This window comes from Merops nubicus, unplaced genomic scaffold (assembly GCF_000691845.1).
Source record: "Merops nubicus isolate BGI_N331 unplaced genomic scaffold, ASM69184v1 scaffold852, whole genome shotgun sequence".
Lineage (NCBI taxonomy): Eukaryota > Metazoa > Chordata > Aves > Coraciiformes > Meropidae > Merops > Merops nubicus.
Genome location: NW_008591339.1, coordinates 50,709 through 67,741, shown reverse-complemented (window position 1 = coordinate 67,741; position 17,033 = coordinate 50,709). Strand labels below are relative to the sequence as shown.

The 17,033-nt window shown below is 38.3% G+C and overlaps 1 protein-coding gene across 1 annotated transcript in view; it reads left to right on the top strand.

The window, feature by feature from the left end:
* Positions 1-9,975: 9,975 nt before the first annotated feature.
* LOC103782442 (lipopolysaccharide-responsive and beige-like anchor protein) overlaps positions 9,976-17,033 on the top strand; it is a gene marked incomplete at its 5' end in the record, with an annotated part of 52,517 nt that continues 45,459 nt past the window's right edge. Inside the window, one exon of the mRNA XM_008950212.1 lies at positions 9,976-10,143. Within this exon, the coding sequence (XP_008948460.1) occupies positions 9,976-10,143 (168 nt within the window). The remainder of the gene's footprint in view (positions 10,144-17,033) is intronic.

Below are 17,033 nucleotides of genomic sequence, written 5' to 3'. Positions count from 1 at the left end.
GTTTGTTTTTTTTTTTTTTCTTTCCAATACTACAAAAAGTATGTTTTCTATTAAAAGTATTTATTTGTTATTTGCCATATACGTGGCATATTAAAAAAATAAAAAATAAAAAAAAGGCGGCTTGTCCTCCCAATGAAAAGTTAGAAGTGAAAATACAGCCTGTTTAAAAGCACTGTTAATTCACCGGGAGGTGGATGTAGGTTCTAGAGGCAGGGCTCGGCACCTAAACCCTTGCTGTGCCCTAGAGGCATGACTGGGTACCTAAACCCTTGCTGTGCCATGGTGAGGAGGTAAATCAGCCCCTTATGGTCCTAAACACCCCTGGCTTTGGGGCAAGGACTTGGTGGTGTCCTTGTGCAAGAAAGCTCACACATCCCAGGTATGGGGTTTTAATTTAAAAAAAACATCTATTTGTGTTAACCCCCATCAGACTACGTAGTTTTGTTGGAATTTGTGATCAAAACCTTCTAGTTTGGTTGTTGTTGCTACGTTGAAACATCACATAACATTGTGTCCTTTTTGGGGAGGGTTGCCGTTTTTTTAAATCTTGTTCTAAAGGGAAGTAATGTCCTAAGAAGAGCTGTCCCAGGGAGCTCAGCCTCTGAATAAAGGGTTATTTGAAAGCTGGGAGTTCAATACTGTTTTATTGCCATATATTTTTCTTTTATTACTAAATATGAGGGTTTTTTTTTAGACTACCTATGTGAAGAAAAAAACATGCACATATTGTTGATATAAGGGAAAATTCTAGGGGTTTCTAGCATCTTATTTAACTTACAACTGAAAACATTTCATTCATTAAAATGTTAATAACCGACCATATGCTTTTTTCAGCATATACCCTCGGAATGTTAATAGTATTCCTCTCCTACGACCTTCTCACTAACGCATTTCATGGCAGAGTAATACAAAGGTTATGAAAAGTTTGCTCTCAGCTGGCTACAGAATGTCCGTTGCACTCGGAGGTGTTTACGCCTTGATTTCCTGAGCATGCTCGATATACTCCATATATCACTTGTCTTTCTGTGTACAGCTCTCACGCTGGAAATCTGAAGCAGTTTGGGTGAATGAAGGGAATAAAATCTAGAAAAAACTGAACTATCTGCAAGAAAACATCATGAACGAAACTCGTTGAAACTCAAAATGCACCCTGAAGTTAGAATAAAATAGATGTTAAAAAAAATTATAAAAGAGATATTTCACACGTTCTGTGGATTTTAATTTTGATTTCTATTTTAAGAAGCAATTTACTGATATCATCCGTGGTCAGTTTGATTTCTTCCAGGCATTGAACCTGCCTCCCAAGAGCATTTTGTGCTGTTACAATTCCAGCACTGGCCAAACTGGTGCCAGGGAGCAGGAGGGAGCCCAGGGATCCACTGGGGCAGGGCAGGAAGAGCAGTCCAGGCTGGGGCAGTGTCCCTCTCCATCAGGGGACAGTGGCAGAGCTCGTCCTCGGGTATTCCACAGAGGGGAGCCACTCGGAGCCAGAATTCCTGGCAGCTTGCTTAGCGAATATGCCAGAACTGGATGTTTAACGAGAACCTGCTGGGGTTGGACAAGTTTGCAAAGAGCATTTAGTTTTCCAGACAGTATTTCCACAAATCTGTTTGGAGTGCTTTGGTTTGTTTTGGTTTTTTTTTTAAATGCAGAAGGTGATAATGTCCTTGCTGCCCAAATTCTCCCTTTCTCTGCCGTTGTTACGGTCACATAACGCTTCTCCTTTGTCATTCCAATTAAACGCCAACTTCAAGGAGCCCCAAGTCCTTGCCAAACATACCTTGTGTTGTCATCCTAAGCAGCCACTTAGCACATCTCTATAAAAGCTGAGGAGGAAGAGCCTGTGCTGTCTGTGCCATCAGCCCCCGAGCGGGTTCCCCGCTTGTGCCACCCGAGGACATGGTGCCGGGTGCCCATTTCTTTAAGCGTTTGATTTTTTGGGAGCTGGTACTCTAATTGCCTTTGCAACTCTCGTGCTCTGTTCTCCAAAAGCTCTCGAATGCTTCCTAGCCTGCGAATGACAAGACTGATATGACTTCCTGCCTTGCATCTAAACTGGGTTTTAAATTTTAAATTCCTTGACCTTTTGTCCTACCATTTCCTAATCTTAAACAAATTTTTCTAGAACGCCTTTTCTTTTCTTTTTTTTTTTTTTCCCCCAGAACTGGCTTCAAAGCCAAATTAGATTAGTCTCTACAACTCTCCTAAGATGTTTGCTTGTGCTGTTCGCGGGGGTTTGAAGCCCAAGTGTTTGCAGCCGTTCCTGTCTCCTCTTACATGCACCCGAGGACTTGTTGATCATCACAGTTCTGGGGAATTGCAGAGACAATTGACACATCAAAGCACCCTATAAACGCTGCAAGCTGTGGAAACAGCGCAAAAATAAAGCAACAGTTGACTTCTAGGGCTTACAGAGTAAACCTGAAGAAATTTACTCGCGGTTTAGATGTAAAATGCGTTTGAAAAGATCACTGGTTCCTCCTGGTTTGAAGTGTGTTGTGCTGTCATTAAGCAGACAGGATGTGTTGGCTTAAACTTTAATTTGAGAATTAAATGAGAGGGTAGCACCCAGCCTAATAGTTAACCAAAAAATCTGTTCCCAGAGTAGTTTTGTGTTTGTTAACATAATTTTTTTTTTCCATTTAGATCATGCAAGTTCAGTTCATGTTTTTCTAAAAAGTCATGATCTTCACTGCATCCACCAAGTTCGCCATGGATCACATTACAATTATGCTAGGAATATTTAATATATATAATATATTAATTTAGCAGCTTCTGAGTGGAAAGAGAAGTTGGCTTGGCATGGGATGCTCACACCACTGCACTGCCAGCTTGCTCATCTCCATGGGTACACAACACTGCCTGGTGAAACACTGTCCTGTCTCCTGGGATTTTGGTGTTTGGTGGGTGTGTTGTTTTTTTTTTTTAACACAAAACTTCATTTAAACTAATTGGACTGAGCCAACTGTCAGCTGTGTGGTTAACAGCCTGTGCTGCCAGGGGTAATGGGTTCCAGATCTGGGCTGTCAGTCTTCATGCAAACAAGTGCTGGAGGAACTAGGAGAGGGCTTGCTGGATTTTTTAGGGAGGAGGGAGCTTCCTGCCTCCTTTTGGTGCTGTGTGTGACTTTCAAAAGGGGTTTTCCTTCACTGGCTCGTCCTCAGGATGTGACTGGCTCTCCTGAAGGAGAGAATCCTCCAGCGATGTGGACAAAAAATGCAGAGCTGGCGTGGGGAGAGGTGGAGAAATCAGCAACACCTCCTGGTGTTAAAACCCCTTGCTTTTAGCCCTGTTTGTACTAATAAATGGTTATGGTCTAACCGGCTGTGGTTAGATTTTCTGTGTGCCTCTGGGGAAGTGCAAACACAAACCACAGACATCAGTGTTATCACAGTTATGAATAATGGTAGCGATTTGTGTGATTCCACAACTGTAATTAATTATGGCTTTTACTTATTATTCCTTATGCAGGGGATTTTAATAAAGACTTCCTGATCATTTTTTCTGTTCCTATCACAATGCTTCTGTATCTTTCCTACCTTTGACTGAGGAAAAAATGAACAAATAGGAAGAGGCCATTCTTTTGAAAAATATCTTTATGGAGCTCCTTGGCTCAGACAGGTTTTGCCCACTTCTTTTTTTTTTTCAGTGGGGAAGCTAATATTTATCACAGCCATGACTGGTGGAATATGTGAGTTCATAGTTCAGTAACTGTTGAGTACCAGCATGGGTGCTCAAGGCAAATGATACCCCAATTACATGCACTGGGGGCAAACCAGCCCTTATTCAGCATCTGAGGTGGTAACTGTGCTGCTCAGGGTCCTGAGCTGGCTTTATTTAACCTGTTCTGAGTTTCTCTAGGCTGCAATGTCATCTTTGGAAGTTTGTGGTTGTAAGCCTTGCTCTCCTTGTGTTCTAACAGCCAAATGCTTGTGTCTTCTGATGGGTGGCTTTGGAGATGGGGCAAACCAGGATGCCTCACTGCACCTTTCTAAGTTGTTCTACCCTGAATACTGTGGAACTGCTCATAAAAGTCAAGATAAGCATCTGTGTAAATGTTTTCACTCTTAGCACCTCAGGTAGATGTCTGAGCTTTGAAACTCAGCAACAAAAATGCAACATTTGGTCTGTTTAGCTATATCCTGTTCATGGCAAATTGTGGCAATTTAGCCCTAAAATATTGCTGCCAAATTTGCTGATTATCATGGATATACTAAGTAATATTTTTTTTAAGGGTGATCCCTGCCCTTTATGGAAAGAGTAGCTCAGAACACTCCAAGGCAAGTTTTCCTATTCTAAGTCTTTTTATTCCTGATAGACATTTCAGTTGAGATTAAAGACAAATTTCAAAGGAAATGTAGCTTTCATTTTATAAAATATGTAACAGCTGTCCGACTTGTCCATTCAAACTACCACACAACAGTTGCAGACTGAAGAGAAATCACCAAAAGATGCAAAAGTGCTCAAGATTTTTGGCTAAATGTGTTACTCATTCACTCTTATTTTGATAAGAATGACATAAATTCAGGTAAGAGTTTGAGTCATTAGGCTGCAAAATGTTTTCCTTTGTTTGTGTGCTGCTTATGCAGAATATAAATTGCCACAAAATTCTGTTTTGTTGTTACACTACTATACTAATTTTTACTTATTTTCATTACAATTTTTTTCTCATTATTTAGTATCTTATTGTCAAATAGAGAGAAGTAGAAGGAGCAGAGGAAGGGAAGTTTCTCTTCCAGAGGTTTTTCTGTGTCTGAGCTTCTCAGATTTATATTTTTTGTTCTATAAAATCAATTGTTTTCAGTAAAGCATCTGAGTTAAATCTTTTTATTAAGATTATAGTTTCCAGAGTTGTTTTTCTATTTTATGCTGGTGTTGGTGACCAAGTAGAGAGAGAAAGTAAAATGCTGACGTTGCTTATAGCAGTAATGAAGAATACCTTGGCAGTGCCCTTCTGGAACAAAAAAAAAAGGCAGGCAAAATGGGATAAGCTGTTAAGTAATTACTTTCTGAAGTGTTTTGTGTTTAAAACAAATTACAAAATACTGTAAATAAAACTCTGCATTTTCTCAGGACAGTTATTTAGCAAGTTAGAAAGCACTAATCATGTAAGGAGTTCTGATGCCTGTTTGAAATTCATATTACCTCAGGTAGAACTTGGAGTTTTCTACTTATTATAACGTCCTCTGTCCTCTTACTTCTGATATCTTCAAGGCAGCCCCGAGTTCAATATCTTTCTAATATTTTGTCTTACCTCAGCTATCCACCCATGTGATGAAATGACATTGCTGGTGGAAGTGGGTTTGGTAATTTACTTTTAAACACTGAGAAACCTCAAAAGATAAAGCCAGCACTTCAAGAGTTAATGTGTTATTAGGAGGACAGGAAATCTGGCAACTATTGCAGAAACTAGACCTAATGGTGCACACAAACAATTTGTCAGTCTTGGTAAATGTGACTAGCTCTCTGCAAAGTGGCTGCTCTTGCTTTGTTTGAACAGCCTAAACTTTTCCTTTTTGGACTTTAAATCTTAGAAGTGAAACGCGATCCACATATTGACTCAAAATAATGTAATTCAAAACATATTTTGATTGGAACAAGGTTGACGTGGAAAGAAACTCTAGAATAAAAGAAAAAAAAAAAAAGTTGAAAGGACTTCCTATCATATATTTAGCAGGAAAATTTGAAACAGTTCTAATTAGTCTGAAAAAACCAGCCTTCTTCATTGTGGCTTACAAAGGTCATATATCAATGTTGGGGCAGCATTACCAGCTTGTGTCTGAAAGCCTCCACATGCAAACATCCTCCAGTTGTTTGGGTTTGTTGCTTTGGGGTTGGGGTTTTTTTTTGGTATGTATGAGCACACATGCTTCCAAGCCAGCACTCGTGCTTAGTTTCCAACAGTTACCTGGCACTGCAGTTATGTGAGTGCTTTGTCACGTTCAGGAGGAGCAGTTTTCCTGTCAAAATTGTGTTTGTGCTAAAAAAAAGGGAGTGAAATCTTAATCCGTGCTCTTCTCTTGGTACCTGAATATTTTCCAAGTGGAAGGTTAAAAAAGAGACTGGATTATTTTTAAGTGTTTCAAAGGAAATTCCTTACTTCAAAGAGGAGCTAAAATAGCTTATTAAAGGTAATAGGCAATTATTTGTTGTTGGGATTTGTAATTTCTTACTTGATGTAGTGTATTCCTCAGGCTTTGGGCTATTTTTAATTGGTGAATAGGAAAGATTATTCACCTACGAGTTTCTCCTTTCAAACTTTTTCTACTTTTTACTCCTGAAAGTTTCTACTTCCATTTTAACTATGTAAAACACATTTTGTAGAGTTTGTACTTATTTCCTGTCTTTCAAAGAAGAGTTGCAGCCGTGCTTTGTGTTGAGATTACTTTGCTCAGCATAGGGGTAAGGCAAGCGAGTTTGTGGTCTGCTTCTGAGTAAGTATCTGTGCTGGTGAAAAGAAATACAATTATCTAATTTCAGCACTGGAGCATCCCAGTTTTGAGCACAGTATACATTAATTTGTAATAGGCTTCATTTCTTATGCTCTACATCATTATATAATCTAAACCAGGAAGAAAAGTGCAGGGCAAAAGCCAGTCGTAGTCTCTTTAAAGATACAAATCCTGATTCCAAGGTTATAACATAGTTTGGGGAAAGATATCATAATATTTAGGGTTAGATTATTTATACTGGAGAAATAAAAGCTTTTCTAACTTGCTCGTTTTATGTTTTTGTCATTCCCACCATGTTTTACCAAATTGTTTCTGTCAATATTAGGCTGACAATTAGTCTTTGGCTGCTAGCAGGAAATTATTCTCCATTTATTCCTTTCAGAAAAAGATGCACATAAAATAATGAATTTTGGAGTTGTTCATTAAGAAGTAGTTTTGTTTACATGTATTTAGTGACATCATATTGTGCATTTAGAATACATTTCTGAAAAAAAATGAGATTTCCTTGTCAGATCAAAGCTTCAATTTGTCGATGTCTGAAGTGTTTCTACCTCGGGAACGGAGAAATGGAAGTTACTAATAGGTGTTTGTGTTTGACATCTGTATACTGTACTTTTTAGCATATCTCAAGTGTTTTAGTCTCTGCCTAATAGATCTCATTAAAGAAACAGATATCAGCCCTAGGACAGTTTGTCAAAGTTAATGTGTGTCCCCGTGGACAGCACTGACAGTTTGTGTGTGGCTCCGTGTGCCGGTCTGTTCATGGTCCTGTTTGATCCTTTAACAATTGGGCGTGAGCCACTGATTTATTCCACAATAACTCAATAGGATCGAGCATTACTGTATTGTGCTGGGCATTTCAGAGGATTTTCTTGCTTTGCACACAGTAAATGACAGCCTAGCATCCCGTGGCTGCTTGCCATATTTAACTGGAGCCTTAATGAGCGCTGCCTGTCCCAGGCGCTGGAGTAATCCTGAGTGCTTAGCATTCAGTGACCTTGGCTCAGTCTTCCAAGAGGTAAATGCTAACTAACATTTTATTTTTGAAGAAACCTCCTCTTTAAAACTGGGTAGTTATGCAGATTAGAATTTTTTCACTTCTCAATTGTTTTTTTTTTAAGGAGTACCCATACTTCAATAGTATATATACTAGTCTGACTAAAAAGTGCATCTCGTGCCCTGGGACTTTGTGTCTTTGAATAGTCTACTTTATTTTTTAATCATTCTATGGACTGTTAACTATTATTCCTCCTTTGACTGTTTCATCAGAAGCACTTCCTCCAAGCAAGAGCTTGACTGTGAACCTGAAATGACAGGCAGCTCATTCAGCCTTTCAATTTGTGTGCCACGTTTGGTCCATCGTTTAGCATCCTGAGTATTGATGTAGTTGTTTTTCTTTTAACCCTTCTATTTGTGATTTGGCAAATAAGAAATAAGATTTTAAGTGGCCTAATGTGGGGAAAAAAAAAAAATCTACTTTTGAATCTCTCTAAATTACAAGTGTAAAATAATTGTAAACTTCAAAGAGAAGTAAGTTCAGGGTGGCTCCCAACCACTCCGTGGAAAGGCAATGAGAGTGTTCTAGATTTGCTTTTTTAGGAAAAAGTTATATTTATATATCTGTAAATCTGAAGAGATTGCAGAGTGATATTCCTTTAGTTATTCATGTCCAAATGCTTCATGAGGGTGATAGGACCCATTAAAAATCTAGCTTTTGAAGAAAAGGAAAATATGAACAACCTCTGCACATATTAAATGTGTGTTTATATATATATAGATAAAATCACAGGTTCTTAATGCTATTTTTCCTGACATTAAATAGTTATAATGATAGCAGTAAAGTATATTCTAGGGTTAAATATTATTAGCAGGATAGCAAGAAAATTAATTCCTATCATTGTCATTTGCCCTGTAGAATTTTATTGCTGCACATTGTAGGATTATGGACACTCATGAGACTTCTGACTGGTTTTATCTTATTAAACAATTTTGAAATCATTAATTTTTAATTGACCCGCTTGTGGTTTTTTATTGTTTTAATTGTGTGTCTGTGTCTAAATGTTGTTTGGGTTTTTTTTTAAATTAAAAAGAAAAAAAAAGACAAAAGTAAAAAAATCATGTCTAAGTGTATATTTTGTAAGGTATTTCCACACAGTGGTCCAGAGAGATACTAAACTGGGTGCTAATTCATTTTAAAGATTACTTTCAGCAATTCTGTAGCTGGGAATCCTAATAAAAATAATAATAAAAAAAAGAATGATATGATGTCGCAGATACATACAGGTCTTTTCTTGATTGAAAGTTCTAATTAAGTGAATTGAGGAAAATTAACTGAAATTAGCTGTCAGAAAGTCACATTTAAATGAGTGATGGTCTGGTGTGGCAGTAAACATTTAAATGATATAAATTGCCATTTAAGTGTATGGTTTAATGTTTGTCATGCATTAATATGACATGAGACTGCAGTGACAATCAAGCAGCTTGCTCTAATTTGAACATATTTAAGGCTTTTGTGTGGAGTGTACCACACAAATTAAGACAATTGCTGGTTTTATGTGTCAATTTAAATGTTGTTTTCAGGCATCGGTTAATGAAACAAACCCATCATTTTCATGTGCAAATTGCAGAGTGATTTCCTTGGTTTTCAGATTAATTTTAACTTCCTCTGCTTAAAATGAGGAATTTCCTTTACAAGGAGAATGTCATTCCTTTCCTTAGATGAAGAGAATATCAGATCTTGTAACATTGTTCCATTTGCTCATTCAAATAAGATATATATTGAGTCCTCTGCATAAAACAAAGCAAGTCCTGCTAGTGATTTAAGAGAGATGAATTAACTCTTTAGACAACAATGATTTTTAAGTTATCTTTTAATATATTTGTGCTCTATCTAGTACCATTAGGAAGACATTGATTAGTGTTTGGATGCTTTTGTCTTGGGGATTGGGTTGTAATTGGGTAACATCTTCAGAAAAGTAGCTTAATGATTCAGCCTAGTGCTGTTTCAGTTTTGTATAAGATATATATAGATAAGAAATGCATAAATTTAATAGCAAGTTGATAGACCAGCATGTTAAATAATTTGTACCCAAACATCCCTAGTTAGTTCCCTTTCCCCCTAAATCTATCAATCTTCTCCCTGCCTGTCAGCATCAGATGCTGCTGCTGTTATTATTCACCCTGCCTATCACACAGAAAAGCACCATTTCATCTTGAGAGCTGGTAAGGACATAGCCCAGCTGTCCTAAATGCTTCCCACTCACTGCTTTTTTCTTATTCCTACTATAACAGTTAAAAACCAAGGTCTTCTGGTCAGCAGGGAGTAGGGGATGAGGCTCTGACACCCATCTATCACAGGGCCCACCTTTTTTTGACAGAAGGTCTAAAATACCATTGCCTGCTCTGTACATGGACTCATAAAATCATTTTATCTGCTATTCCAACAAACGTTTCTGCTGCTATCAAAGGATGATCATTTGACAAGCTCAGGTCTGTGTATTTTGTGTGTGCTTTTGTTTTACAGGCGTTAGAAAGCGAGTTTGTTTCCTGCCAGCTTCACCAGTGGATTGATCTGATTTTTGGCTACAAGCAGCAGGGCCCAGAGGCTGTGAGGGCCCTGAATGTGTTCTACTACCTGACTTACGAAGGAGCTGTGAATCTGAGTTCCATAACGGATCCCGTGTTGAGAGAGGTGAGTCTGGGCTTTAAATATGGGAGAAGAAAACCTTTTGTTAACCACTGGAGTGTTCCAAGTGCAGAGACACCACCTTGTTCAGGGCTGCTGGCAGATGTTCAGATCTTTGTGTTCTCTTGTGGTTTGGCTCCAGGCCAGGCAGGTGCAAGGTGCCCCAACCCCTTGTCACGGCATTCAAAATTCAGAGAACCAGCCTGCAAGTGGTTCTGAAACTTTGTGCACCTGGATTCTGCACAGACTGGGTGCCAGTGTGAAAACAAATGTTCCAGGATTGCTTCAGCTGCTGAGGGCAATCGTTTTGTTCACCAGTACTGGATCAGAATGAGAGAGGACAGTGAGACACCTTGATGTAGCTCACACTTTGAACAAACTTTTACAGTTTTAACAACACTTTTTATGCAGTCCTGCTCATGTAGTACATGCCAAGCACGATAGTTTTGTAGCTTCCATTATCTTTATTTGGCTTGCTATTGAATTAATAATAACTTGGCCTATATTTTGATTAAAACAGATTTTTGGTCAGCTTGATGTCCTCTGTCCAGGCAATGCGTTGGTGTCAAGTACAGCTGAAAGGATATTAAATATAGAATAATTGTAACTGAGACTCTGTTATAAAATATTTTGACTCTCTGAGAATGAAGTAATATGAATTCTACCAATAGTTTTATTTAAAAGGTAGTTAGATATATATACCAACAGGGAATATACGTGTGAACTGAATGACAACAAGAATGAAGACGTTTCTATATTAGGTATGAGATTTGCTGTAGAATTTTAGGCTAATCCTAATTGAAATATTTGTTATTTTTTGCTTATTGAAAAAAAGGACTGAGAAGGAAAAATGTAGAAGGCTAAAATGTAGATGTTGCACATCAATACATAACATCGAGGTGAGAAAAGATGCTGGAACACTTGGCTTATAAGACAAGCAGTTGATCTGGGTTTGAAACATTTACTGACCCAAGGGTACTAGATGTTCACCCTGCCCTGTTTTCATTTCACTGATAATGTTTGAGCACTGTACACTAACAGGGAAATGTTATTATGTTGTTAGAACATTTATTAGGCTCTCAAAGTGTGAGGTTTAAATCTGAGCTGAAAAATAGACGGGGCATTGTGTGTAATTTGTCCTTAATTTGGGTATTAAATGTGTCATTCTTGAACCATCGTTTTTGAAACTAGGAATTGAAGTAATGCTAATCAAAACAGAAGTCTGCCACACAAGATTTTTCTGTAGTTCTATCTTTTCAGTTCTATCACCAGTTTATCTGTGATCTGTTCTGCTTGTGTTGCAGCCTGAAAACAGTAATTTAAGACCAGGCAAGTTGCAAATCTATCTGGAAGTATGAATCATCTCAGTTAGAGACACATTCACTTCACACTTCTATATTCATATATTTTGTCACCAAAGCTTACGAATTTGTCATGGTTTTATTGTACTTTGCTACAATGTCTCTTACTTTGGAGTGGTCGTGTGCTGCCTGAGCTGAGTGGCATATAAAAGATGAAAACAGGAGAGGGAGAAGAGCAATGTTGTTGAGTTCATAATAATGGGGTAGCTTAGCAGCAGCCAGATTTTGAAACACCACTGATGGCATCACAAATACACACTGATGAATGCAGTCAGCAGAATGGATGGTATCTTGCAGCACTTCCACTCTGACTGGCTTGAAAATTGGTCCAATGGAATATTTTTTAGTATTTTTAAGCAGGTCACTCAAAGAGTCAAAAGATTCCTGCTTAGTTAGATACCCCTTGCTATTGACATGTGTTTTGCAAAGCATATTTTTGTATTCTATAAGTGTATATGTGTAATTTGGAATGGTACATGTGGTGGGCTCTGGTACCAGTGCAGAGATTTAATGACTATCATCACCAGTGGTGAGTTATTCTGTTTTTACTTATGAGTAGAGAGGAAAGTAATAAAAAATCTGTTTGTGTGTATATCTATGTGCATAATCATTCTATATCTATGTGCTAAATGAATTTATCATGCACCTTTGACAGCCTCACCTTCTTCCTGCTTACTAATCCATCTCCCTGAGGACCTATGCTAACGTTCTGTACTGCTGAGCAGCTTCAATCAGCATTTATTTTTCTCCTTCAGTCAGCTTGCCAGAAAATATTACTTCTTTCTCCATGAAATTCCTGGTTAGAGGCCAAATGAGCTTCTGATCTGGACAATTAACAGTATTTTTAGGCAGGCACGAGAACCTCAGCTTTAGTATCTGTTTATTAGGCAACTGTTAAACTAGAAATTTTTCTCTGGGTTTCTTGGTTTCAAAGAGGATGCTTTTGGCTTTTTCCTCTTAATAAGGTTCAAGGTTTGGATCTTTAAATCTTGACAGCTGTAGCAGAAAATCTATTTTTATTTTCAAACCTAAAACAAGGAGAAGCTTCTCTATGCTCTGAGATCTACAAGTTACTGAGGCTTTTAGATATCATATGGTATTAATAGCATGTGCTTAAACCATGGTAATTTCTCCACATAGATGGTCTGTGCTAAGGCTGAGCCACAGGAGTAATGAGAAGCCTCTGATGCAGATGTTTCTGAGGTATTGTCACAGATATATGTATGGATATTGGTGACCTAACTCATCAGGAGAGGCCACACACAGAATAATAGTGGAAGGAACAGAGGGGTGGAGGAGTTTAGGTTAATGCAGAATTTCCTTAGGTCTCCTGAATGGCTCCAACTGGCACCTTTATTTTTATAGGCAGTCAGGTTATATATATTACAAGAAGGAAGCACTCGTCTAGGAAGGAAAACTACTTGATTAAAACCATATTCCACCTTTCTTTTTTTTTTTTTAACTGAAAATGTAGAACTTTCACATCCTCTCATACTGCTGTGAACAATTTTTTCCTGCCATTCTTTCTGCCTATGGGAATAAAGGAAGTAAAGTATTCTGAAAGGACCTGACTGCTATAATAGAAAATTTTAAACTAAAATGCAAACCATGGGCCACATGCTACCTTTTGGCAGATAAACCCTGGGGAGTGCAGAGCTTGCATAATTCAAAGGCAGATCTCAGGGGGAGGGAAGTAGATCAAGAGAGAAGGGTTGGAGTCACAGCCAGTGGGGGAAGGGAGCTGCAACCAGGAGAAGCAAGGGAGGAGATCCAGTGTATCTGCTGGTGTACCTGTGCACTCCTCCTCCCTGCAAAGGCCATTCCTTCCTCCTCCTCCTTTTCCCTTGAGCCACTCCAGCAGCATTGTCGTTCCCTCCGATCCTTGTCCTTGCATGTCTTGCTGAAGGAGGTTACAGCTGCAGAGGACAATTGCTATTCAGCTGACAAGCAGTAAATGTAACCTCTTTTTCCAGTGAAAAATTTGGTGTGCTATGAGACTGCCTTCTGTTGAGTCATTCCTGAACACCACGTTCAGATTGGTGGGACTCCAGATCACAAGACCTGCCGTGGAAGGGCTTTTTTTGGTTGCCTGTGTGGAAGAGGGGAGGAGTCACAGTAGCACAGATAAACGTCATCCCACAGTTCTGGAGAGGATTCACAGCACCTTCTTATCACAAATTCTGCTCTTTTTGCAATGGCTGTCCAAGAATGGGGGGTGGAAGAGAGAATGAGATCTAAGCCATTCAGGAGAGCAACTGGTGAAGAGGTGAAGCACAATCCATAGCACAATTTGTATCTTGAACTATTTTATAAGTATTTATTAATGTCTTGGTCAAAAGAATAGAAATTCCTGTTGTCCCTGGCATAGTGTCACAAAGGATGATGATGAATCTGGGCTGCAGTCAGTGTTCTGAATTAAAAACCCATTTCTTCAGTGTAGCTAGCATGAACACTGGAAAACTGGAATGAAAAGAGATAAAGTTAATAGCAGGAAGGCAAAATATTACTTGGAGAATAGATCACTGATAGACTGCAGGAACCCCTGAACCTCAAGGAGCACACTAAATGTTGTACCATGCACCTAAAGAAACAAAAAGCACCTGGCCAGATTTTTCAACTAATTTCTAACATATCATCTGATACCATCTTTTAGGCAGTAATTAAGGAAGACCGATGGGTTTAAAGTTAGCAATAACAGTTAAAAAAGGATGAGAATAAGTCCCATCCAATTAATAGCCCATATGATATATATGAAATATAGTTTCATTAAGTGATTTGCTTTTAGCCTTAGATGATGCAGTTGTTTTACACCTCTTCCTCTGAAGAGAAGGTGCCTTTTGTTCTTGTTGAGGGGAGTCTGATTAACTCACAGCTTTCTCCATCCTCTGGTACCTTTCTTCCTACTGTTAATATTTTAGTTCCATCTGAATGGGGGAGTTTCAAAAATTGTGAAGATTCAGCTTGGACACAGCATTTGGTATGTTATTTGAATGTGCCACTTCTGATTATATAAAGACAGGAAATAATTCTTTTCAGTTTTCAGAAACACGGGATAAATTATTTTCTGGATAATTGCTTTTAAACGTTGCCTGAGATTAATATCTTTGGGTAAGTTTTCTGCATCTTAGGCCTATCTCTCATGAGTTCTGATTTTATTTTTAAATATTTACAGTTTGAGAGACTTCTGTGCTTTCCAAAAGAAGTTACAAGGATGTTTAGTTTACGTGACCCCGGTTTCATGACAGCAGTAGCAGATCTGATATCTTATCCCAGAGAAAGCATTTTTGGCCTCTGTTTTAGCTGTGTTCCTGGTGGGAGTTAAGAGCATATTTCAGCTCTAACTCTGCTGGAGAACTCTGACAGCAGTGAATCTTTCAGAGTATAAACACCATTTGTATTTATAGCATAGTTAACATTTACTAAATAGTTGGGGAAATGATCAGCCTGTTTTTAGCAGGTTGGGCAACAGCCTTTGTTGTGGCTGCGATGAGCTTTAAAAAATAGGATAAAATGCTTATAAAATACTGTCACAGAGCAGTAAATTTGGATGTGCTGAATTCAGTAAGCAACGAATTCGTGCTGACAAAATTCAAAGTCCTGTAGGAACAATCTCTGAATCATCTCTGGCCAGGAGTGTGTTGCACAGATGGCATACAGAAAGTTGTGCAGCACAGGAATGGTCTCAGATGAACCAACGCTGAGAATTGGTGTAGTTAAAAGACCATTACATGGAACCAGGATTGAGAAGTGTATGTTTAAAGGGAGCACAGTGGTTTCAGAACTAAGGAGAGATGGAACCAAACCTGCACCCTGGTCTTTTCCAGTGAGGATGTGCAGAGCAGGGCTGGGTGATGAAGATCAAGAGCTTCTGATGCTGCCCTGGGTGGGCAGGTACCACTGCTGCATGAAACCACCTTGTCTGGGCATCAGCACTCTCATGAACACAAGTGTTTTCTTCTGGTAAAAAGGAGCATTAAACAACAGGAGTGCCATCAGTCCATGGGATTCACCTTCATTTAGCTATCAGTTCTCACATCTTTGCTTCGAAACACACATAAAAGTCTTCAGATAGATTTTAATTCAGAAAAAATATTTCACCTGGATGTTCTCTTTTGTCTTTATAGGTTCTAATTTTATCTGGTACTTCTGCTTCTCCATCCAGCAGGAAAAAGAGTGATATTTTAGAGTTAATTACAGTAGGACTGAATTGCCTGATGTATAAAGATTTAAAAAAATAAGAATCAAAACAACTGCTTTGGTTGGAAGTAGTGAAGCTTTTTGGAAGGAGGTAACTCATGTCAATTAGTTCTTCAGCTCCAAGTACTTTTTTTTTTTCCTCAGCCCCCAGTTGAAATTCAAAGGCTAGAAATTTTCAGTGCAGGCAGTTCCCTCACCTCTTCTTGCTTGACCTGCCTTGTGGATCTATGCTGAGACCCCCTGGGCTCTTTACATTTTCATTCTTGCCTGGCCAGTCAGTCTTAGAGAGCTGACATCTGTTGGCCAGCATTAAATAAGAAAGATTAATCAAAACGTAAACAGGGGATAGAAAAAACTGATGTTCATAATCCTTCAAAAATAACTTTTCTAATGGAAAGCATTTCCATTTTTAAACTGTTTTTTCCTCTTCCACATGTGGAAAGGATGAGATGTCCTAGTGTGTAAGAGCTACAGTTATCACTCAGTAAGTGATGTAGCCTTGAATCAAATGTGGAAGTGAACTTGCTACAAAAATGTCAAATTTTTTTGTGTCATCAGTGTGTTTTCAATTATTTAACCCAAAGTGCTTTTCCCCAAAAATCAAGTCTCAGTTAAACATTCTGTTTTATGAAATGATAACGAAAAGCTCAGTGATTGCAGTAGAAGACTCTGAGGTAATATTGTACCTGCACTTTGAAAGCAGCTGGTTTGATCTTGCAGGTAGTAATGATGACTTAGTTTAAATAAATATATTTCTTAGCTTAGCAAATGAGCTTTTTTTGATTGTCACACATTCTGAAAGGCAATCACACGAGACATTTTAAGGCCCCAAAATATTGGTTTTTTGCATTAGTGTATTAACCTCCTTCAGAGAGAAATGTTTTATGTCTTTTAATGAAGATTTTTTTATTTAATACATAGAGATAACATAAAGAGTGAAGAAATTCCAGGAGATGCTAACAGATTGGAACAAACTGGGGTTTTTTTCTAGTGGAAAAAGTTTTATATCAGAGAATTTGGAATCTGCTAACTAGGGAGTAGGCTGTGTGGAGGTAGCAAGCTTTAAAGATCCTGTTTAGCTGTTTCGAATGAATGGATAATGTCAGCAAAGGGTGAAGTTTCAAGGTGTAGAACATGGGAATGCCACTACTTTCTGTGGGATAATTATTGATTGTAAATTAAAGACCTCCTGAAATTCTCAGCTGCCATGGTGAAGAGAAACATGAAGTAATTTAGGTTTTGGTGCTCAAATAAACTGGAGACTGTTACATTCTAAAAAAAAAAAACTAGCCCCAGAGCTGCTTAGGGTTTTGCTTGTACTGAATCCAGTTTATTTGT